This window comes from Ictidomys tridecemlineatus, chromosome 3, assembly GCF_052094955.1.
Source record: "Ictidomys tridecemlineatus isolate mIctTri1 chromosome 3, mIctTri1.hap1, whole genome shotgun sequence".
NCBI lineage: Eukaryota > Metazoa > Chordata > Mammalia > Rodentia > Sciuridae > Ictidomys > Ictidomys tridecemlineatus.
The window spans coordinates 50,277,137-50,302,165 of record NC_135479.1 but is presented as its reverse complement, the minus strand read 5'-3'; the positions used below and the strand labels follow the sequence as shown (position 1 = coordinate 50,302,165).

At 46.2% G+C, this 25,029-nt stretch overlaps 1 protein-coding gene across 13 annotated transcripts in view; it reads left to right on the top strand.

Moving 5' to 3' along the window:
- Positions 1–2,120: 2,120 nt before the first annotated feature.
- Positions 2,121–25,029, top strand: part of Mink1 (misshapen like kinase 1) — a 50,559-nt gene continuing 27,650 nt past the window's right edge. For 7 of the 13 annotated variants that reach the window (XM_013363795.4, XM_013363797.2, XM_013363792.4 and 4 more), the window contains exon 1: positions 2,122–2,414. In XM_013363795.4, the coding sequence (XP_013219249.2) occupies positions 2,358–2,414 (57 nt within the window). In that variant the 5' untranslated portion in view covers positions 2,122–2,357. Of the gene's footprint in view, positions 2,415–25,029 lie in introns of all 13 variants that reach the window. The other 6 variants (XM_013363799.2, XM_013363798.2, XM_013363793.2 and 3 more) reach the window with 2 other exon arrangements.

Sequence of the window (25,029 nt, the reverse complement as noted above, 5' to 3'; positions counted from 1 at the left end):
TTATTCCATTCATTCATTTAATATCTATTAAACACTTTATAAGTCAGTCACTAGTAAATTTATTGAGGGTCTAGTATATGCTGAGTGCTTTACATTTATAATTGTATTTTATCCTAACGTCTATTATTATCTCTTTTACAGATGATTAGAATTGAGCCTCAGAGAGGTAGTGATTTGCTTAAAGTGCTAACTTCAAATTCTATGTATTTTGTAGGGTGTGGTAGAGCGACTCTGAAATCTTAGCTACTTGTGAGGCTGAGGCAGGAAGATATAGCAAATGCCAGGTCAGCCTGGGCAGCTTAGACCCTAGCTCAAAATAAAAAAAAAAAAAAAAAAAAAAAGGGACTGAGTGTAGCTATCAGTGATGAAGCATTCCTGGATTCAATCCCTAATAGGGGTGGGGTGGGGGAAGGGTGGGAGTGAAGAAATCTATACTTATTCGTAATATCCAATGATCTTTTTTTCTTTTTGTCAATGGACTTTTATTTAAATTATTTATATGCAGTGCTGAGAATGGAACCCAGTGCCTCTCACATGCTAGGCAAGCACTTTACCTCTGAGCTACAACACCAGCTCTATCCAATGATCTTGACCTTGAACTATTATAGTGCCTCTCTGGACAACAGAGGCCTTCATTCAACTTAAGTGTTCATTTGCTCTAGCAGGTGCCAAGCCCTGTGCACCCAACACTGACCTTATTCTTACCTTTAAGGAGAGTCAACAGACACCTGCAACTCAAAAGTCTTAAATTTAAAGGGCTTAAGCCAGGTAGCTAAAATAGAAGAGCCAAATTCAGAGTGGGTCAAGAGAGCCTTCAAGAGAGGTGATTTAAACATCTATATGTGCTAAGGGTCCAGAAAATAGGTCGTTCAACTTTTTTCCAAGGACCTTTCTTTCAAATTTTCCTAAGATTTTTTTTTTTTTCATTCTGGTTTTGGGGAATTGAACCCTGGGGAATTCTCCCACTGTGCTACATACCCAGCTCTTTTTATTTTGAGACAGGGTTTCACTAAATTGCTGAGGCTGGCATCGAACTTGTTATCCTCCTGTCTCAGTCTCTCAAGTAGCTGGGATACAGCCCTGAACTACCCGTCAGACTCCTAAGTGATGTTTATATTAAGGTTGCTGGGGTCCTTCAGAGATAGTATTAGTGTTGGAAGAAATCTTGAGACCCAAAGACTTCCCCCTGAACTTTGCAATGAAAGAAAAGCCCAGGGAAGCAAAGCTCAAGGTCACAAAGCAAATTAGTCAGTGGGGGCAGAATGTGACTCCCTGTTCTTAGATAGCATTATCCAGCCTTTAGTGAGGCTAATGGCCAGGGGTGCTATGCCAACCTGGTTAGATCTCAGGTGACCTGAGCAAGTTTTAAGGGATTAGACAGTTTCTTCCTCTTCCCCTTTTGCCACTGGCGATTCCAATGATCAAACAGTTCCTCTGTGCAGAACACTTTAAGAGAGGTGCAGAGACAAAGGTCTGAAGTGGGATTCCCTATGCTCAGATCTGAGATTCCCCTCTTCAACGCTCTTCACTCTAGCTGGGGTAGAGAGTAAAGGGCATTCCCGCGGCAGCCAATGCCCGCTCCACCCCCCAACTCCCACGTGGTTTCTCCAGCCAAGTTCTCACGGAGAGGCCCCTCCCTCAGCGGCTCCACAGTTGCCATGGCAATTGGGTGGGTGGACAGCCCGTCCTATCTAGAGGCCACCCAGCCCTCGCGTGGGGAGTTACCATAACAACTCCCAAAGTAATAGAGGGGGTTGGGTCCCGCCTCCCTTCCCCCGCAAATAGAGAGGTGGGTGGCTTGATTGGCAGCTGGGCACGCGAAAGGAGGGAAAGGAAAGGAAAGGCGTCAAAGGAGATCTAGGAAGGAAACAGGAGAGAGAAAGGGCAAAAATAGGAAAAGGGAAGAAAAAACGTGTGCGCAGGCGCACCCGTTGGTGGGCGCGCTCTGCGGCCGCCCCGGCCGCCGCCCACTTCTTTCAAGCCAGGCTCGCGCGGTCGCTTAGTCCTGGTGCGCGCCTTTCGTCTGCTCGGCTGCGCCTGCGCGCAGGTGCCAGCGCCTAGGGGGAGGGGGAACCCGGCGCGCTAGCGTCACGTTCCCTCTTCCACCCTCCCGGGGCACCGCCGCTCCGCGCCTGCGCAAGAGAGTCGGGAGGCTCGGGTTGCAGACTCCGGGGCGATTGCTCCTGTCAGTCGGTGGGTCGGTCCTCCCGCCGGCCCTCCCCCCTCCGCGTTCTCCGGGGGAGGCGCGGTGGAGTCCGCCCCCAGGGTCCCCCGATGGGGGAGAAGCGGCGACGGCGGCAGTGGAATAACCGAGCCGGAGTGTGAGCGGCCCCGGGGCCCGGTTCCCGGCGGAGGCCATGGGCGACCCAGCCCCCGCCCGCAGCCTGGACGACATCGACCTGTCCGCCCTGCGGGTGAGCGCGCCGTCCCCCAGCCTCGCCCTGGTTACTGACCTCGCCGCAAGGGAGGGAGCCTGGTGGCTGCACGCTTCACGTGCTTTCCTGGCGTCCCCCTCCACCAGCCCGTTTCCTCTCTGCGACCCCTGCCCCTTTCCCGGGGTACCGCCGCTGTTGGGCCCCCGCCCTCTGCTCTCCTTCTCGCTTCACTCGCTGCAGATTCTGGGAGCCAGTTTGGTCCCCACCCTGTGGTGCCCCGCCCCCACACCTCCCTGCCACCCCTAACCTCTGGGATCCAGTACCCCCTTCTTCCTAGGTATTCGAGAGTCACCACTGAATTTCTTAAACCTAGGCCCCTTTCATCACCTGCATAGTCTTTATTATGACCCCTCACCTCCTCTTGGCCCTCTTTACACCCTTGCTGTTACTTATCTCTTTCCTCCCCCTTCCTCGGTTCTCCAATTTTGACTTTGCAACTGCCTTGACAGCCTCCCCCTCATCCCTCTTTCTCTTCCTCGCCCACCCCTGAATTGCAACTCTTCTCTGGTCGGCATTTCAGCCTCCCCACTCCACCCCACACCTCCTACGGTCTCTCCAGCCCCACGTTCAGTTTTCCCTGTCCCTTCTCTCGGGTTTCAAGTGCAGCAGTCCAGATCCAGGCATTTCCGGTCTCGGGGTCCCTGATATTACATTACCAACTCTGCAGCAGTGTGGGGCCAGGAGGATAGACAAGTGCACTGGGGGAGGAGGGGAAGCATTTATTCCCTTCAGAAACTCTAGCAAGGGCTAAGAAAGGATGTTTGCATATATGTACACACAGAAAACACATGCTGCATGTGAGCAGTCTGGAGGTCTGGAAAAGCAGTGGGGGTAGAGGTAATGATGATCTCTCAAGGGAGGGGCTAATTAGGAAAGAGGTTTAGAGGAAACAACTGCAGCAGGAATTTCTTCAGAATACCTTTCTATTGTCCCGGCGTGGGGAATTTACTTACTTCTCCTTTAGGAGCTTTTAGCAGCATTTATATTTTTCTTCAGCTGGAAGCTTTGGCTTAAGGGCAATGTAGTGATTTCAAGGTGAATACTTAAGGCTGTCACCCAGGTGGTGTTTGATCTAGTGCCCTTCCAACTTTCTCAGCAGGTCAAGGTGCAAGGAGAGCAGGGTTTTGCTTCTGTAGGTGAGCTTCTCAGGAGGTCCCTATTCACATTGTCTTCTGGCTTTTGAGTTAGCTAGGAACATGGCCAGGAATGGGAAAAGGCGGTCAGCCACACAGGTGCCCCGGATATGACTGGAGGGAAGAGAGGAATTGAAGAGAGCAGAGTCATGTTGTTAATTGGGTTTCTCTAGGTGACACAGTTTTTTCTTGGCCATTCAGGTCATAATTTATTTGATGCAGTGTTGGGCTATAAAACCTGACTTGCTGGAGATAAGATGATAAGTTGCTAGGAAGGGAGACCAAGCATTGAATTTCTGTGTGTGTGTATGTGTGTGTGTGTGTGTGTCTGTCTGTGTACGGGAGAGGGTCCAAAGACTTTAGGAGATCAGCTCAGCCAGGGTTTAAACTGGGATACTCCAGTCAGTTGGAATATAAGATGCAAATCCAGGTTGTGAGTAAATGTCCCCTAGTGTGGTCCACGCTGGGATGAACCCCACCTTCCTGGCTCACCTTGGTTGTTGATTAACTCTGGCTACAGGTTCTGTGGCTCTGATAACTAAAATATAGTTACAAAATGGGTGGGTCCAAACCATGACCTTTGATTTGAACTTTGTGGGACTCTACTTGGGCTTCTCTTTCCTCTTAGCCTCCCTGGTAGATGGGCCTGGACTCTCAACCTGGGATTTCCAGCAATTTTGTAAATACTCACTGACCTTGGATGTGGTATTTCCCTTCGGGACTTCCCTGCTTGAAGCAATGTTAATCTCCTTCCTTAATAACCCCCTGCCTTATTCTCCTCTCCTTTCCCTCAAGAGAGCTGGGTGTGTGCTCTTTGTGCTTCTGTGTCTTGTCATTGCTTCTGAAGAAACCTTCCCGTGTGTCCCTCGCTACCAGCTCAGCACTCCAGGGCTTGAGGAAGAACTGTGCTTTCTTTGAAATAGGACTGGAGAGGGCCTGTGTTTTCCTTGCTGCTTATCTTTTCTCAATGTCTGTCCCCTCCAGTTCACCTCAGAGCTGCCTTAGCTCTATCGAGCAGCCGGCTCAGTCATCACCTGTTCTGTTTCTGCTTTCCAGAGAGAAATGGTAATCTGGAGAATTGGCAGTAAAGGATGTCTCCCTTGACTTACATGACTGTGTATTGGGGGTTGAAGTCGGGGTGGCAGAGGACCATAGTCAACATTAGGTAGCTGGCCTAAAGAACTTAAGGTGTCTCTCTTCTTGTTTCAAGGTAAGCCTGTTGTTCAGCTGGTGATGAGAGTTAATAGTCTGATAGGGGGCTGGGGATGTGGCTCAAGTGGTAGCACGCTCGCCTGTCATGCGTGCGGCCCGGGTTCGATCCTCAGCACCACATACAAACAAAGATATTGTGTCCGCCGAAAACTAGAAAATAAATATTAAAAAAAATTCTCTCTCTCTCTCTTTCTCTCTCCCTGTAACTCTCTCTTTTTTAAAAAAAATAGTCTGATAGTAGGAAAACTGAATTGCATTAATCTCTTAGCCATGTGTGAAGTGAAGTTGCCAGGTGCATCTGCTACTTTGCAATTATAGCCACACTGACTTCCTTTTTTTTTTTGTTTTTTGATACCAGGGATTGAACCCAGAGGCAATTTATCAGTGAGCCACATCCCCAGCCCTTTATATATTTTATTTTGAGACAAGGTCTTGCTAAGTTGCTTAGAGCCTCATAAAATTGCTTATGCTGGCCTAGAACTTGAGATCCTTCTGCCCTAACCTTCCAGGCCTCTGAGAATACAGGCGTCTGCCACCATACCTGGCTACACTGACATCTCTGGGGCTCTTTTTCTCCACTAACATGGTAGCACAGTATAGAGGAGAGATACATGGAGCCTGGAATTGGATTCCTGTGTTCAAGTCCTGGCCTCTTCATTTCCTATATAACCTGGACCTCAGATCCACTTTACTCTTACTCCCCTTACTGCAGATTCTGCAAAGAATTTTACCTCTGAGCTCCATTTTTTCTTCTATGTGTTGAGAATGATGATTGTATTGAACTTAGTGTTGTCGGGGATTAAGTGAAATGCTGCACGTTAAATTCTTGTCCACTTCCTGGCACACATATGTGGTAGCCCTTATTACTGCTAACAATCAGAGAAGTCTTCCAGGACAACTTTGTCTAAAATAGCACTCCCTTCCCTGCTTTATTTTTATACAAAATTTTACATAGCATTTCCTTAGTCTGCTTTATCTTTCTTCGTAGTATTTATCACCAGCTGACATAGATTTATTTCTGTCAACCATGACTGAAATGCAAATTCAAGCCAGCAAATCAGCTTGTTGGCAGAGTGCCTGCTTAGTATGTGCAAAGTCCTGGGTTTGATCCCCAGCATCACAAAAATAAAATGAAATGCAGGTTCTGTGAAAGCTAGGATTTTGAGTGCTGTGTTCATTTTTGTATCCCAGCATCTAAAACAGTGTTTTGCACACTGTAGAGCACAGATGCTTGTTGAATTTGTGTGTATTCTAACAATTGAAAGCTCTTAGCACAGTGCTTACTTAGAGAAAGTGTTCAGTAGAGGTTGTTATGCTTCCTCTTCCCCTCATTTATGTATACACATCATTGAGATTGTATCCTTTCTGAGATGCTTTTGGAATCAGACCTGGCCTTGTAATAAACAGAATTCTGGATGCCTCCATCTGAGCAATGGTCCTTGAAATATAATTAGGATGATCCACTAGAAAATTTGTGTCTCTTGTTTCAAACCTTCTTTCTCTATGTCCAAGCTCGGTTAGATTCCAGAAGAACCTTCTTGCTGGGAACTCTGGGCTTCTCACAAAGGATGAAGTATGAGCGGAAGTGAATGGGACAACGACAGAAAGACCCCAGGCTGACCGCTTTCCTTTTGCATCACTGCTTCTGTTTGACCCACTTCATAAATCAAACAGCTTCTCTTTACTGTCCAGCCAGTTAGAAGTTTTAGACTGCAGTGTCCTTGAAACTGAAGCTGGGCTCAGTGTTGCTAAATTGAAATAATGTAGAGCACATTCAAGAAGGACTTGTTGTGAGGTGGTAATTGCTGACAGAGATGTTCTTTTTCAAATGATTTTGTTGTTGTTGTGGCTGTTCTCTGGAAAAGTCTCTTCCCCTTCCTTCTCTTCTCATATGGCTGTGGAGCCAGCACCACTTGGAAAGCTGGCAATTCTGGGCATGTATTTCTAGGCTGCTGCACAGGGTGGGACTGCTGCTGTGTTCTGATGTGCTAGCTGTCCAAACAGATGCCTTGGACAGGGGAATGGGAAGGCTGACCTCTTACAGCAGAGTAAGGTTATTTCCTGACTTTTTTCCTAGAAAAACTGCATGTGTGTGTGTGTGGCGGGGGGGGGGGGGGGGCAGGGGGCATTTAGGGAGCTTGTGGGATTTGGAATAAAATGAAATGATGCTTTGGCCAAACATTGGAAGGAAAAGTACAGAGAACTTTGCTGGTATTAGATATTCAGCCATTCTCCAGACCCATTATACTGTGAGATAGGACAGATTACCACAGCCTTTAGCAATACATACAGAGGAGGTTCTTTGGGAAAGTGAGGTTTTGACAGTTAAGATAACAATAAGAGGATGAGCAAGAGAGCTGACTTCTCCACCCCTTTACTCTTGCCCCAAGAGTTCAGTCAACATGCTGCTGCATAGGACCCTGATGTCACATCTTGCCTCCATTTCCTTCCCATTGTGAACTGTGTGCCTGTGACATAGATGGGCCATGAAGAACATCTTCTTGTCACATAAGGGACAAGAAGGCAGAAAATGTGCTATTACTGTCAACAAATTTATGTTCTAATATAGGTCTATAAATAAGGAATGTGGTAACCTCGTAACCCAGCAATAAATAACAGTGCTGGGCCTGGAGGGCATCTCCAGAAACCATCTGAGGGTCTGCCTGCTGAACTGTTCTGTCTTTGGGTAAAGTTACATCAGAAGGTTATCAGTACTGTCCTTCCCAAGTCACTGAGTATCGTCAGTTTAGTGTTGAGAACCAGGTTCTATAACAGGGTGTGAGATTGTACTCAGTTGTTTAATCAGAACTTTGGGAGCATCCATCTAAGAAATGCCTTTGCAAGCTCAGGCTCTCTTTTTCCTTTCTTCCTTTCTTTTGAAACAAGGTCTTATGTTGCTCAGACTGGCCTCGAACTCTTGGGCTCAAGTGATCCTTCTGTCTTCCAAGCCTTCCAAGCAGCTGGGACTACATGTGCACACCACTGTACCTAGCTAAGCTCCCTTTTTCTTAACTGTTGTGCTTTCCTCAGTATCTTAGAACTGTTAAGGTTGGGACATGTGCATTAAATACGATTGCTGTGAATTACACACATTTGCCATTGTCCCAAGGTTAGTAATCAGTCATTCTGGAATCTGATATTCAGTTCTTATCCTCCTCAGCACCTACTTTATACCTCTGTCCTTTTCGGTTTCTTCTTCCCTAGGATGAAGAAACAGAACAAAAGTAATCAAATTAATAAGTCAACTCTGAAGCATTTCTTGAATGCCCACGGACTATAGGAGAATACATAAACATGGTTTGGTAGAAGACTTGGACCCTGTTCACACCTCCCATTCATTCTTTGTTCTCTCCAGTTCTTGCCATTCTCCTCCCAGCCAGCCAGTCCTTAACTTGAGTTTGGGATTCTCCCAACTATAGAAAAATCCTCTAATGGGTATCAATCTAAAAGGTACATGAGTTTCTTTGTTCTTACTTAAGGTTAGAAATAGTGGACCCAAGGGGGCCCCTAAAAATGTTATCCACTGGTCAGATAGCCCGAGGATGAACCTGTTAACTGAGTGGGCTTTCGTGTTCTGGTTGAGGAAGGACCTAGTACAGAGGACACAGTAATGATCAAGGCAGATAAGGTTCTCATAGTCTTAGCAGTGAATGGAGACATTAATCAAATAATCACGTACAGTTGGGCCTCTATATCTATGGGTTCCACATCCGTGGATTCAACCAACCTCAGATCAAAATTATTTGGAGGGGAAAAAATGTTTCTGCACTGAGTATGTACAGACAGATTTTTCTTGTCATAATTCCCTAAGCAATATAATATAGTAAATATTACATAGTGTTTACACTGAATTAGGTATTATAAGTTACCTAAAGATGTTTTAAAGTATAGAGGAAAATGTGTATAGGTTCTATGCAAAAACTATACCTGGTTTAACTTCCAAAAGAATGTCTTGTGAACCTTGTGAAAAAATAGTTTGTTTCAAAAGATAAGGTCATGTTCTGGGGTTGGTGGCGCAGCCTGTAATCCCAGCACTCAGGAGGCTGAGTCAGGAGAACTGCAAGTTCCAGGACAGACTGGGCAATTTAGCAAGACCCTGTCTTAAAATAAAAAGGACTGGAGATGTAGCTCAGTGGTAGAGTGCTCTTGGGTTCAATCCACAGCATATATGAAAAGAGCATATGACTCTATGACCCTTACATTTATTTATTGAGAAGAGTCTTTAAGTACAAGTCTGTGGCTCTGCAGAAGATGGGAGAGTGCTTTTGTCCTCTGGAGCTTGTATGTGTGGGAGAAGGGTGTATCACTAGATGTTATTAGCTTGTATGGTGGCTAAGTGGTGACAAGGGTTTAGAATAGGTCAGTCAGTCTTCCAGAAATAAGAACAAGTAGGCCCAGGCCTGGGCTCAGCTCTTGTGGTCTGTGGTAAGTGGGATTCTTCCTAACATTAGATAGTGTATAAAAATAGACGAGACTCTCAATTTACATTGTGTATAAGTAAAGGATGAGTGGGGTGTGTAGGGGGAGTGTTACTGATTTTGCATGTTTGAAGAGAAACAGGGTTGGGGAAGCCACAAGTCTTGGGCTTGGTAGAGGAGCCAGACTCTAGGAGCAGCTTGAATGTCAGGTGGTTGGTGGTGTAGAGGATGGTGGGATGGGCTTCGAGGAGCTTTTGTGGCACAGCATGTGGGAGGAGCCCAAGAGGCTGGAGGAAGATGAATGGAGGAAATAGGGACTGTTTGCCTAAGGAAAGTAGAAGTGGTTGGTGAGCAAGAGGGCCAGAGACCTAGAGACCTTTGGCGGAGGAGGTAGTTAAGATTTGACACTCGCCTGAGAAGTTCACATCACCAGAGCTGGAGACTCTCAGGGCCAGAGATTACAGGTGAAGTGGGGAGTTTCTGTAATCACACCTGGGAACCCCACCACTCAGCTTGTGACAGAAGTCTACTGGTTCCATCTTGGACACCTCTGCCTTGCCTTTGGGATAAAAGGCCTCTGTAATGCAGGCCTGATAAAAGCTGGTCTTCTGAGGGAAAATGGAAAATTTCTACCACTGAGCAACCCTCTTCTACTGAGGGACCATTCTAGGATGGGACTTGAAGGGCTTGGGTTCCTGAATTTCTCCTGGAACCATAGGTTTAGAGGAGTTTTCCATAGACAGTGGTCCTTTCAGGGACAGACTGAGGATCAGAAAGGCTGAGTGAAGAAAATTCCACTTCCTTTAAAGAGCCACCTCAACTTCTGTTTTTTTCCACAAAGCTTCCTCTGACAATGCTAGCCCTTAACTAATAATCTTATCTGTTTCCTTATAGACCTTATGATTTAATTTGATTATAGTTCATAGATAGATAAATTGATAGGGAGTGTGTGTGTGTGTGTATGTGTGTGTGAGTGTACTTTGATACTGGGGATGGGAACCCAGGGGGCACTATACCACTGAGCTATATCTCCAGCCATTTTTATTTATTTATTTTAAACTTTTGAGACAAGGTCTTCCTAAATTGCTTAGGATCTTGCTTAGTTGCAAACCTCCTGCCTCAACCTCCCGAGTTATTGAGATTACAGACATGTGACACCATGCTCAGCTTGTTGCTTTGTATTGAGTGATGTTTTATGAATCATTTTGTATTGAATGATGTCCCCACTACCTTATGTATAGGGACTGTGATCCATATTTCCTATGGATACTATGCCTATAAAAGTGCTGAGTATATAGTAGCAGTTCAGTAACTATTTGCTTAGTGAAATACAAATCTAAGAGACTTATGCTTTCCTACTAGATTCAATTCATAAGTCATGAAGTGTGCCTCATGTATGCTGGGCCCCATGGAACACAAAACCATACAAGTGTGTAGTTGTGGTTCTCAACCACTCTAGCACTGTCTACATGTTTGAAAAATGTTGGAGATGGAGTTTTAACTGTCACTATGTTTTGGGAGCAGTAGTGGCACTTAGTATGTGGGGCTCAGGCATTTTAACTATCCTGCAATCCTGGGAACAGTGCATTAGAGAATTGTTTCTCCACCCAGATTGCCACTAGAGCCCTGGTGAACTGGTTATGGGTTTGGTAGAAGCCAGGAGAAGGACTAGAGAAGTTTCTTCTGTGAAATAGGAAGTACTTCTATGTCCCTTTCTTTACTTCTTTCTGGGTACAGAGAGGAAAATACAGGGCTCTAAATTATTTTTGTGCATGGCACATATCTCTTAGACTAACAGCTTTTATTTGTCTGCCAGCACACCTCTGAAGGTAAAAGGGGGTAGGCTCCGAGCCAGACTGTAAGGAAGATTTTTGTGTTCTCTCTTCATCACCCACCCACTCTTTCTTTCAAGGCACATTTGTAAGAAAGTGGCTGAAGCATGCAGTAGTTGGGCTTTCATTCTGAGTGGCTGAGGACGGAGTCTTCGAGAAACCAATTAGGCAGGGCACCCCAAAGCCTAAGCAGTGTGAAGCAGAGGTAGGCATGTGTGCACAGTGCTTGAGATAGGGGCCGGCATGTTTGTCTCTTCTCTCATGTCCTCCGGCTGTCCCCTGGAAGATGGAGGTGAAGAATGGTTGTCATCACACAAATTGTAAGGGAGTGACCAGAGGGTAGAAGGCACTTTGCCCTAGTGCATCTTTTGGGGTTGGGAGTGGTGGACACCGAGCCCTGAGCAGAGCCCTAAGCAAGGCAGCATCCCGCCTGTGTCTCCAGATCTGAGTGAGGAGAACAGAACTTGACAGTCGCGTGGCCTTGCAGAGCCGAGGTTCAGAGAAACTGGAGATGTCTCTCCAACCTTAACAAAGTCATTACTCACCCTGGAAACTACCTTGGGCCCACATGTGAAAGCAAGGTGGAGCGAACAGGCCGCGCGCGTGTGGATCCGGAGCGTGTGGTTCTGTCCTTCCAGTCTTGTCTTGTAAACCCCTCTTTTCTTTCTTCAGTTCAGAACAATGATTGCTTTGATACAAGTTATTTATATTTTAATGTGGATTCATTTCAGAAGGGGGGTTTGGGGGCTGGAAGAGGAACAACAAGGAGCAGTTACTACACAGTAGTTTCTTTGCTTATGTAATCTCATTATCCCTCACAATAACCCTTTGAGGTAGAGTGATTGTCCGCATTTTCTACATGAAGAAACCAAGGTTTAGAGAAGTTACTTGGAAATTAGATAATTTGCTCGAGGTTGGACAGCCAGTAAGTGGCAGGGCCCAGATTCAGACTCAGGTCTGACTCACTGCAGAACCTGATTTTCCATTCACCCTGTGCATGTGGGTGGGCTGGGGGCCGTGTGTAGCCAGCATGCTGCTCCATGTGCAGCCTGTGCTGCTCTCTGCTTGCTTGAATCATAAATATATAATATTTTTGTGACCTATGGTAAACAGGACTTGTGGGCTTGACGAGGGCTCTAACACCATCCATAATGCTGCTTGGTAACGTACATGGAGACTTTTGGAATGTGGCCCACTTTCTGGATTAGAAACAGCCTGTGTGAGAAATGGTTTCTGCCCTCCAGGAGCACGTGGTCTAGATCTGTGTCCTAGTGGAGGGCAGATTTTATTGGTATACCTGGGGCAGTTCTGAGGGTAGGAGGGAGTAAGGGACCTTAGCCTGAGCCTTTGAAACTGTGAGGGGCTTGGCATTGGAGGGCACATGGTGCCCTCCCTCCTGGCTCCAGAACTGATGGGGATTTCTGGATGTTGGGCCACTGGATAGAGCACTTGGATGACAAGAAGAGAAAGATGTGCAAAAGAATGCAGAAGATTTAGTCTGGAGGAAACAGAGTTGAATAATTCAAAAGAAGGCCTATTCTTCATAGGGAAGAGAGGAAGGCTGTCTCATTTCCTCCCACTGCTTTTTAAAAAAATCTTTTTTATTATGGTTAAATATACATAACATTAGACTTACCATTTTAACCATTTTTAAAGGTACAGTTCTGTAGCATCAAGTACTTTCACATCATTGTGCTACCATTGCCACTGTCCATCTCTAGGACTTTTTCAGTCTTCCTCATGAACAGTAACAGTCTGTTCCCTGCTCCCCCAACCCCTGGCAACCACCCACCACTCTACAGCTCATCCCTCTGTGTGTGTGCAGAGTTGAGCAGAGGGCCAGACATAGCAGGTGCTTAATATCTGTTGAGTCAGGTGAGGTGAACTGAGAAATCCGTGTGTCATAAGCCAGCCCAGAGCACTGCCCTCCCTCCTGGCTCCAAGGTGGTAGGCCTGAAGGCTTAAATGAAATGGCTGCATGGAATCACAAGAGGTTTGGGCTGTGGAAAGAGAAGGGTTTCTGTTGTATTCAGCTTCCAGCTGTAACTTGCTTTCCAATTCCATTGTGCTTTTATCTGTCACCTTGCTTGTTCTCAATCTTTTACTTTATCTCATCCTAGGGCTCTGGGGGCAAGTGCTAGAGGAAGTTGGAAGGAAGGTCGATTAGAGGATGAAGATAATAAGATTTAACAGCCTTTCTGTATTTGTGTGTAAGGGGGTACGTGTGTTGAAGGGAGAGTTGAGAGCCAGGTCAGGCTCCTTATCCCTCTGTGGTGTCCACAGCCTTGGACAGATCCAAAACATGACCTGGCAGTGAGTGGATGTCTTAGGATGGATGTGAGCAATTTGATGTTCTTTCCTTGTCCACATGATTTACATTTTTTTTCCTTTGATCTTCAGTGGGGGAAGAGGGGAAAAGAGGGAGAGAGAGAGACTTAGTTTTAAAGTGAACCTGGAAGAATGGAAGAGAGAAGGCCAGGAGAGCCCCCTGTCTTCGAGAGGCCCATCTTGAAGGTCAAAATCCAGGCACAGAGTCCACTGAGTGGTAGGTTGGGGTGGTATCTTAGGGTGCACTGGTCAGGGCTATGCCCCTAGATTACCATGCAAACGCCTGCAGCACAAAGACCTCTGCATGTCTTTCAAATAGCATCCTCATCGCAAGGATGCAGGGAAAGCTAGCTTCATGACCTTAGAGGAGGCTACATGTGTTCAACCTCGCCTTCTAGGGCTGCCAATATTGAATGGCCCTTCTCACCACAGTTCCTTTCTACAATCTAAAGCCTCCTTTTTTCTTAGATTGAGCCAGGTATGAATTGAGCCTGATTGTTTTCCTTGGGTCAAACCTAGTCTACCCAACCCTAGTGCTCAAAGATTGAATAAAGATATGTTCCAGTGTTGACTCCTAGAAACTCTGTCTTCCCAGGTGTCATCCATTATGCACTTCCTGGATGTTGTTGTCATCATAATCATTAATAAAAGTAAAAGATGACTTGAGTGCTTGTGCCTACAGTAGACATGGGCGGTTGGACATTTTACATTTTAAAAGGTTCCAGCAGTAGGCCAACTTCCCAGAACTAGTTAGAAATGACTTTGGTACTCATATGCTTGGTTAATTTGCTGGATTGCCTGGTCCCCACCAGAAATGTACTCAAGTGTGTGATGGTTATCCTGGGGTCCCAGGTACAGCCTTTGCAGATTAGATAGATATATTTTACAGGTTAACAATGAGTGCCCTGTAACTGCCCAGATCTGCTTCCCTGGTGTCAGGATGTCCTTGGGTAAAATTGATGTCTCTATTGAGCTCCCACTTGGAGCCCTGCTGATAGGAGAGTCTGTGCAGCTTGGTTTAACTGCCTTTGAGCAATGTGATCCATGAAGTGAGCATGACATTAGGAGCTGGGAGACCTGGTTCTAGTTTCCATTGCATTTCTAGTTCACGTCTCTCTGGGACTTAGTTTCTTCACCCAAAAAAAAAAAAAAAAAAAAAAAACAAGGGTGTAGGAACTCTGTAGCTTTTAATCAGAGGTGCAGCCAGAACCACCTTGGTAACCTTTGAAACATACACATACCAGGCCCCTGCCCCTGGAGGTGATTCAGTCCCCCAGGGTAGGGTCCTGGTGTGTGTGCTTTCCCAGTGAGCCAGTATGATTTCTCCAAGTTCCCTCCAGACCCAGGAGCCCTTCTTCTGTCTCTTCCTTCCTAAAAATCTGAGTGGCTGTTTAACCATATCAGTAGATCAGATGTGGGATTTGCAGTGTTTTCTGTGCAAGGAAAGGCGCTCATAAGAGGTGGTGACTGTGTGTTAAGCCGGGCGAAGGGTTAGGAGAGATTGATAGGGAGAGTAGAAGTGGTTGCCAGTGTGGACTGGTGGTTTAGAGCTGGTCTAGGAGATGTCAGTCCCCAGTATGGAGATCTCAGCGAGGGCACCATATTGGAGAGTGGGCATGGGGCCAAGCATCTGTGGGAAGACACAGATGACCTTTGGAATATGTACACTCTAAAGATTGTTTCCTGTCCTTTAATGCTGAAGAGGAAGAGCAGTGGGAACCAAGTGAGGACTGGCTTGGGAAGACAGGGGATTTTCACTTGGTTTTATGAGGGGAGGTTGCAATAGATGGAGCCTTCCAGCAGTGTAGACCTTGGAGACTTGGATTCAGATCCGAGTTTTTCTACTTACTATGTGATCTTTGGCAAATAATCAGTACCCCTGTACCTCATTCTGTGCTTTGTAAACTGAAGATAACAAGACCCACCTACTAGTGTTGACAAGAGGATTAAATAAAAGCCATGGGAGGTGGTAGCTGCAGCTTCTCTTATTGAAGAAAGTACTCAGAAAGGGTGTCTTCTGGGGTTCTGTTAACATTCTTCTCCTGACTTACTGTTTTGTTTAAGAAAGAGAAAACCACTTGGCCTATTGATTTCAATCTTAATGGTTGTGGTGAGTCATAGCCCCAGGTGCAGGTCTGGAATTCTGTGAACCTGACTCCCCTTGCCCTGTCCTAGAGCCTTTTGCCATCTCCTGAAAGTCTTCCAGCATCACTAGAATAGAGTGACTTGAAAATCTTCTGTCCTGACATGAAACTCCTGTTTGTCCTGCCCACTGAGTCAGGAATTCTGGCAGTCACCGGGCAGTCCCTCTGATCCTGCTTTGTGTGAAAGCTCTGGACCCACCCAGAGGAAGTACTCAGATGGTGGGGATTGAGAGGACTGTGCCATACCCCTGGGGACATTCTGATGAGGATAGACTTGGGATATGTGAAATAGGATGTGAGAAACAAGACATTCGTACAAACATGTCTAAAGAGTGTCATCAAAGGCGCAGACTCAGGGCTCGGTGGTTAGAGATGCTTGGCTCCTCTGCTGCCTAGAGACCAGAGCCTCTCTCCTGCCTTAGAGCCCCCTTGGGCCCTCTGTACCATTGGCCTCTGTTTGGTTAATCCTTACTTATCCTTAAATATCACTTCCTTAGCAGGCCTTTCCAGGCCCTCTTCCCCATCACAACCTCCTTTTAATCTTTCTGATAGTACTCAGTACTTTCAGTTTTATACAAAGTGGAACTAGGGATTGAACCTAGGGCCTCACACATGTTAGGCAAGCACTCTATCATTGAGATACATCCCTGGCTGCAGCTTTATTTTGAGACAGAATCTCTCTTCAAACTTGCAAACTTCCGAGGGGAGGGGAGGGGAATAGTAGAGGATAGGAAAGGCAGCAGAATACAACAGACATGAGTATGTCAATATGTAAATCAATGGAAGTGTAACTGATGTGATTCTGCAAGCTGTATACGGGGTAAAAATGGGAGTTCCTAACCCACTTGAATCAAAGTGTGAAATATGATATATCAAGAACTATGTAATGTTTTGAACAACCAACAATAAAAAAAATAAATATTTTTTTAAAAGTGAATAAAAGTTTATAAATTAAAAAAAAAAAAAAACTTGCAAACTTCCTGCCTCAGCCTCCAAGTAGCTGGGATTACAAGCATGCAGCACCATGCCCAGCTGATGTGTCCTTCGTTAATCTCTGCTTCCTTGGCTAGGCTGTGAGGGCCATGGGGGAAAGAACTGTTTCTGTTGTATTTGGTGCCTGCCCTAGTAGCTAGCAGAGCCTGACACACGGCAGGTACTCAATGTTCATTGAATGAATGCAAGAACTGGTTCTCCAGGCCTTCAGAGTTGGTATGAAAGGAATCAGAGAGGGTTTCTTAGGAGAAACAAGAGAGACAGGGCTGGTGAAAAGTTGTGTGAACATGCTTGCTCCATCCTGCTGGTCAGGAAGTTCCTCCTCCTGTCTCACCCACATCCCTTGGGCTGTAATTTATTCTGGGTTGGTTCTTGGCAGAGCCAGAGAATATCTGGTCTCCACACTGTGGAGAGTAACCTTGTCCTTCCTTTTGAAGTCCGTGATTCAGACCTTCCTGCCTGCCCCACCCTCCACCCTCTCTTCTTCCAACTGACTCAGCTTTGCACCTCTGTGCTTCCTCCTTTTCATCCTCTCTGACCTCCTGTGACACTGTTCCCTACCTTCCTTCTCCGAATTCTCATGACCTCCAATTATCTTCTGAAATTAGAAGCAATATGGGGGTAAGACAAGGCACAGGTTTTCTTGGTCATGAAGCTTCCCTAGTCTTTTCCCCTTGGATTTGTGGACACCTGACTCCCAACAGTAGGAGGTTGGCAATGAGATATAATGATTTGTTTGTGCTACCATTGAAAACCAGCAGGGAGAAAGCTTATTATTATCCAACCCCTGATTACTAGTGTTGTCCTCCTCCGTTAGCTTGGTATCTGCAGCCTGAATGGGCCTGGTATCTCCGTGCCTGCCTGCTCCTCCTGCTTCTAGACCGTGCCTTCTCCTGCTCTTCCAGGTGTCTGCTCCTGGGGACTGCCCCTAGTGGGCCTGCCTCCAAGGCCACAGGTCTTATTTCCTCTCTTCTCCCTCACCTGCCCTCTCTACTTTTTGTCTTTCTTTTCTCCTGACCTAAGTCCCACTGATATCAATGGTTCCAGTAAATCACCTTTTAACAGTTTCTCTGCTTTGTGGGAGCCAATTTCTTCACAAAGACTCTAGGCAAATTTGTAGCACTTTATAGATTTCAGAATGTTTTTACATCAATGAATTTTTTTTTTTGGTGGGAGGTACTAGGGTTTGAACCCAGGGGTGCTTTGCCACTGAGCTACATTCCCAGACCTTTTTTTCTTTTGAGACAGAGTCTCCATAAGTTGCCCAGTCTGGACTTGGACTTGAGATCCTCCTCCCTCAGTCTCCACAGTTGCTGGGGTGGGTACCACTGCACTGGGCTACATCAATGAATTTTTGTGACATGGGATTGGGTAGGTAAGGAAAAGAGACCATGAGAGCTTAAATGATGTGCTTGTTTGCCTAAACTGCACGGAAAACATCAGAACCAGCACCCAGGCCTTCTGGTTGTTAGTACAGTAAGAACACTAACCATCCCCTATAGTTGCATCTCGCCACCATCCTGTCTTGCTTTCTGCTTCAGCTGAGAGGACCTACCCTGAGTATTCCTTTTACACTTTTGAACCTTCCAGTAAGCTGTTCTCTAACTGAGATGGGGCCCCCTTCCACCCTACTCACCCAACCCAGCCTCTGCCAGCGTCTTTAACTCTCTTCTCCTCCAGGAGGCTTTCCCTTCATCTCTTCTTGCCCTGTTGCCTTCGGTGATGTTTGGGCCTTTATTAATGTTCTGTTTGGGTTTTGCTGATCATATAGGAGTTTCCTCCTCTAAGAAAGTCCACTTTCTGGTAATGCTTATTTACCAAGCAAATGAATTATGGAGTGTTGATTCACATGACAAAAAGGATTCACTTTTAGTTGTTGGCATAGTGCACTGAAGCGAATATTTAAGGATCATTTTGGAAGGATGGAAATAACTCCAAACTAGTGTTAGAAACCACTGCTTTAAGGAGCAAGGAAGGTTTTTCTAGAAACACCAATGTTTTTTTTTACTTCTATATTCATTCATTGCATAGATAGGCTTTGAGTATGGCCTTGACCTCTAAGAACTTAGTCTATCAGAGTTGACAGACAAGCAAAAAATCAATCACAAAAATGTAATTGGTATCATGAAATGGGTGGTTCAAGTGCTGCAGGAGCAGGGACTAGAGATGGTAATGTCCAAACTGGGATCTGAAGGGATGGGCACAAGACATCCTGGTAAAGAGGAGAGTGATGAACTTGGAAGAAAAAGTGCAAAGACCCAGAAGTAGGAAAGGGTGGGCATAGAACTGAAAGATGCGGTAGAGAGTGGGGCTCCTCCCCCTTGCCTTGTCTCACACCAGCAAGAAACACAAGGACACCAAAGTAAACCACACCTGACATAGTCAGCTGTGAGGCAGTCACATCTGAACCTGCAGCTTCATCTCTTGAGCCCATGACCGGCAGGGGGAAGCTAGCCATAACAGCAGTGTGGTGTTACCATCAGAAATCTAAGCAGACTTGAGTTCAGGCTTCACCATGACTTTAGCTTGTCAGAGTCTTGGTTTCCTCATCTGTAAAATGGGGTAATAATTCCTTCTCGGCCACCCTGCAGGCTTGATGTGCAAATGAGATAATGACTGAAAGCACCTAGTAGATTGTGAAGCACTGGGCAACGGGGTGGTGGCCACAGCTGTGAGGTGATGAAATTAATTCTGCAGGCCAGGGACAGAGACTGATCCTTGTGGAAGAGAGAGAATCAAACTGCTCTGACAGCTTGTAACATTTTAAAGAAATGCTTTTTTTGTTTGTTTTGTTTTGGGGTTTTGTTTTTGGGTGCTGGAGATTTAACCCAGGGACTCTTGTGTATAAAACTAAGGCCTTGCGGAGCGCAGTGGTACATGCCTGTCATCCAGCAGCTCGGGAGGCTGAGGCAGGAGAATTTTGAGTGCAAAATCAGACTCAGCAAAAGTGAGGTGCTAAGCAACTCAGTGAGACCCTGATCTAAATAAAATACAAAGTAGGGCTGGGGATGTGGCTCAGTGGTCCAGTGCCCCTGAGTTCAATCCCCAGTAGCCCCCCCCCCCAAAAAAAAAAACAACTAAGGCCTTACCAAACTAAGGTGGGACTTGGGAAGGAAGATTGGGGAGATAAAGGCAAGATGCGTCTTGGCTGCCTAGAAGATTTTGCAAGATCTTCTGATTGGGGACAGAAAGATGGCTAGAATGACCTCTGGCAGTCTCCTGACCCAAGGTTAGGGGTTGGCCTCCCAGGCCTACAGCTCTATTTTCTCCTAGAAGGCACTGGAGACAGACAGAACATCAGAAGCAGGCTGTTTATCTTTTAGGTTTTTCCGTTTATTTTTAAATTCCTGAGTGTAATGGTGTTGATTTTTCCCTTTTCCCTTTCCCTCCTTCCCCAGCACAGCATCAGAAAGGGACCATCTGTCCTTGCCTTGCCTGCGGCCATTTTAGAACCAGTACTAGGCTGCTGGATTTCTGGTCCCCTCTTCTCCCTCCTGCCTTCCCTCCTCCACTGCCTGTCTACTCCACACTGCTCCCAAAAGCTCTCTCCTCTCTCCACATGTCAGTTACCACCTCCTGTAGGCCTCTCCTTCTGTAAAGACCTCTAGACCTGGCCCTGTCTGAGGCCGCCAGGTCTGTGGGGAGCCTTACATGGAGGCAGCAAAACCAACTTAGGACGCCAGGTTCCCAGCCTCCTCATTTCAGGCAGGGCCCCCTCTGCTCTGACCGGTTTCTGATGAGAATGGAATTAGCGTTCATGGATGTGTCACGTCTTGACTTGTTTCTGCCTCTGCGTGTATCTGCAAGCGTGTGTGTGTGCGCGTGTTTCACACATCCTGGCTTACGAGACCCAGGAGGAGTCGCTTATAACCACCATTCCTCCCCTATATAAATTTCCTGCCTTCTTTCCCTCCCATCTACTCCTGAAGCCTACTTGATTTCCTCCCTCTTGAGCTTCATTCCCATAAAAACACTTCAAAACGTGGATACACAGAGGAGTGATACTTCACAGAGTAGAATCAGCACAGAGGGGTCTGATTGAGGTCCACAGTGTGAGAGGGAGGGCTCTCAGAGTGGAGAGTCTATTTCAGGCAGTAAGGAAAGCTGGGAAAAGGTGTTTGGGGAAGGCTTTATTAAAGACTCCTGTTTGCCTGGATGCCTACCTGTATTCCCAGCAACTTGGGAGACTGAGGCAAGAGGATCATATGTTTGAGGTCAGCCCCAACAAGTTAAAATAAGATCTTGTCTCAAAATAAAAAGGGCTGGGGATGTGGCTCAGAGGTAGAGCACCCCTTAGTTCAATCTGCAATATTGGGAGGGGGAGTCACTTATCAGTGGGCATGATGGACAATAGGGAACTGGTAGGGTTTCAGCCTCTACCCATTCTTTCTTCCTTTTGGTTATTGGCGCAGTGAAGAGGTGCTGTAATAAGCATCTGTCCCCTATTCCTTTCTCCCCCTAGGAATATTTAAACTCTCATGCTTTGGCTTTGGGCTTGCTTTCCACACCAAGCCCTTTGGGTCACACTATATCCTCCCCTGATTCACTTGGCAGACTTCTGACTTCTGCTTTGGGGCTGTGTCTGGTATCTCTACTGGGTAGGAAGTGGGGGGTGATCTCTTGGGACTTTTCCTATCACCTCCCTACCCTTGGTCTCCCTTCCCCTCTCCCATTTTCTTTTACAGTCTGTCTTTTTCATAGGCCCTCCTGTATTTTCTCCTCTTGCACACATCCTCTAGCTATTCATATCTAAGTGAAGGTTGTCTGAGACTCCACCCCCTCTACCAGAACACTTGCCCCTCTTTCCATGTCTTTGCCAGTTCTTTTGCCCCTTCCCTGGTGGTGGCATCAGAAAATCTCACATAGAAGGAGATTAGGAGTATTAATCCAGTTGGTAGGAGGACTAGGGGATGGGCTTTAAAACTGCATTTGATTGGGCATGGTGGTGCACACCTGTAATCCCAGCAACTGGGGAGGCTGAGGCAGAAGGAGCACAAATTCATGGCCAGCCACAGCAATTTAGCAAGATCCTGTCTCAAAAGATAAAAGACAGACTGGGGGTAGGTATAGTGCAATGGTAAAGCACCCATGGGTTTAGTCCATCCCTAGTACCCAAAATCCAGCATTTTCACAGAATGCAGTGTTTTAGTACTTGGATGGTTGGTGTTTTGAGGGCCGGCTTTGAAGGAGCTGCCAAGTTTATGGGAGGTGGAAACCCCCCCCCCCCCAAAAGCTTTCCCTTGGCGCTTCACTGCCTTTGCCCCTCTCTTCCTCTTCCTGTGGGCCCTCTGATTTACAGGAAGAGCTTAGGAAACCAGGCCTATTGTTTTCAGCCAGGAGGGAGGAGGACCAGCCTCTCAGCCCAGCCTAGTCCTGGTCTCCTCTGAAATGGAACCAGAGAACAAGGGCTGCGTAGCCTTGGCAGCCCTGTCTTCCAGGGCGAGTTGCTTGGCTTGGCTTCCCTCTTTATGCCACAAGTTCCCATTCTCTGTCTCCGGTGGCCCCTAGTTCTCTTCTCCCCCTCTTTCCTTCTGTTTCTGTCTTATCAGAAGTTTCCCTAGGTCTCTCCCCTTACTATAGAGTCCTGGCATGGTTGGGGACAGGAGGAAGCCTATCTCCTGTGAGTACTCAGGTGGGACTGCAGCCCAGAAAGTGGGGTCCCCCCTCTCCCATCCTCACAGTTGGTTCACTCTGCCTTATCCTCCTGTCCCTGACACCCTGTGGCAGTCCCACCCACCTTCTGGCACTGTTTCCCTGTTCGGGTAGGATGGCACCTTGCCTGGATTTGGAAAAGGCACTGGCTACAGCAGCAGGACCTGCCAGGGCATATCTGAATGAAAAATCACTGTTGGGCTCGAAGCACAGGCGAGACCAGTTCTTCCCTTGTCTCCACTAGGGTTTTGTATGCTTCTTTCCCAAGAATTTCCATCTCCCACCCACCAGTCTTTTTTTTTTTTTTTTAATTTTAACACCAGACTCTTTTCTTTCTTTTTTTTTTGTGTGTTTTAATTGTACATGACAATAGAATTTTGACATATTGTACACAAACAGAGCACAGCTTTTAATTCCTCTGGCTGTACATGGTGCAGAGTCACTCCAGTAGTGTAACCATACATGTATGTAGGGTAATAATGTCTGTCTCATTCTTCTGGTCTTCCCATCTCCACAGCCCCAACCCCCCCTCGCTCCCCTCTACACAAACCAAAGTTCCCCCCAGTCTTTATGGTTCTAATTTTTTCTACCATTTTAGCAGCTCCCAGGACTTTCTGGAATTCATAATGGACCCTTCCAGTTCTGAATTTCTATAATTATAAACTCATGGGTCAGCAGAAAGTGAGGGATCCATTTTCCTATCCTATCTGCTTCTCCCGCAGTTGCTTCACAAGCAAATCTAACCCTTTATATTTTACACATGTAACTTTCTCAGGATATTAATTCTCTTCTCTCCTTGTTGGTAGCTTAAAAGCTCCCGCCAGGTTTTTAGATGGTATAAAGTCTTTGCGCTGGAGGTATATAGCTCAGTGGTAAAGCCCTTGCCTTGTGTCTGGTTCTTTCCTGGCCAGCTCTAGCAAGCAGAGTCCAAGGTGAAGTTGTAAGTGGGTGTCTTGGGAAGGATCAGTATGCTGTCCTTGTCATTGCCCAATGCTAAGGAGAGTCAGAAGCATAAGCAGTGCCTTCAGGAATTGTTGGGCTCTAGCTGGGGAGATTCTCACACTAGCAATAATCAAAAGAGGCTTCAAGACAGGGGTGCAGAGTCTGAGGGACAGTCCATACCCTAATGTGCCTGCGCCCTTCTGCCTCTTTGCCCACCTTAGGCTATGTGTTTCTCTGACCCACCCAGTTTTGTATCTCTTCCATCCTTTCAGTCCTATATCCTTAAATTATTCTCACCTCTGGGGGCTGGGGTTGTAGCTCAGCATAGAGCGCTTGCCTAGCACATGCAAGGCCCTGGGTTCGATTCTCAGCACCACATAAAAATAAATAAATAAACAAACAAACAAACAAATAAATAAATGTATCGTGTCTAACTACAACTAAAAAATATTTTTAAGAAAATTATTCTCACCACCCCCCACCCCCCACCAACTTCCTGTGCTGGGGATTGAACCAGGGCCTTATACTTGCTAGGCAAATGCTCTGCCACTGAGCTACCTCCCCAACTTTGCTGACTGTTTTGACCACACAAAAAGATGTGTCAGTTGTCTCAGAGTCCCGCCCTTCAATAAGTAGGTCCAACACTTGTGATTCCTTCCATAGTCTCTTCATCAGCCAGAAAATATAAGTATGTAAAATCCCACCTTACCCTCCATACTGGGGATCAAACCCAGGTCCTCATGCATACCACATGAATGCTGTACCAGTTAGCTAGCTACATCCCCAACCCTTTCTATTTATTATTATTATTTATTTTTATTTTTTTGGTATTGAGAATTGAACCCAGGGGCACTTAACTACTAAACCACATCCCTAAACCCTTTTTATTTTTTGAGACAGGGACTCACTAAGTTGCTAAGGCTGGCCTCAAACCTGTAATCCTCCTGCCTCAGCTTTCCAAGTCACTGATATTACAGGTGTGTGCCACTGCAACCAGCTTATCCCAGCCCTTTTTGTGTTTTATTCTGAGGCAAGATCTTATTAAGTTGCCCTGGATAGCCACGACCGGCAGTTCTCCTGCCTTAGACTCCTAAGTTGTTGGAATAACAGGTGTGTGCCACCACATCTGTCTATAGTTTCAGTATATGTAAAATATGGGATGATAAGATATGCTTAAATAAAAAGCTATAGTGAGAGGAAGAAAGCACTCATATACTGGCTTCACATGCTCACTGTGCATCCTGAGTATGTCACAGAGACAGAGTGGCATGGAAAAAATTCTACCATTATTTTTCATTTCAGCACCCATATCAATATGAATCTGCCCAACTTTCATACTGTATATGAAACCCAGTTATCATCTAAACAGCTTCTGTTCTACTTTGGGAAATGAAACCCAGTGATGTGAGAAGTGCAGTAGGAATGTGGTGTCTGGTTTGTTTGGTTGCAGGAACCTGCTGTGGCTAGCTCAAATAAAGAAATGGTTGTAGAATAGATTCTGGAGTCAGCCGTGTGCATACAAATCCTGGCTCTACCACTGAAATGGCTGTTTGACGTTGGGCAAGTTGTTTCCCTCCACTGAGTCTCAGTTTCCTCTTCTGTAAAGTGAGAATAATAATACTGTCTACCTTATGGAGTTCTGTGAGGATTAAATTAGTTGGTCTTTGTAAAACTCCTGTTTTACAGTGTCAGGCTGTCAACGTTATTTTTATTTAAGGTCAAGAATTTTGTTAGAGACTGAGCACCAGAACTGCAGCGTAGATGGATCTCTAGAACTGGAATTGCAGGGTGGTTCTGGATTCATGTAACAGCAGGGGGTGGCTAAAATCACTCACTTGCTCACTCTCCCACTCCTGTCTCCTCTGTAGCTCTTGTCCCTTCTCCGACTGCATATGCTTTGATCTCTAGGTTCATCGTCCCTCTTTGCTCACTGAGAGCTT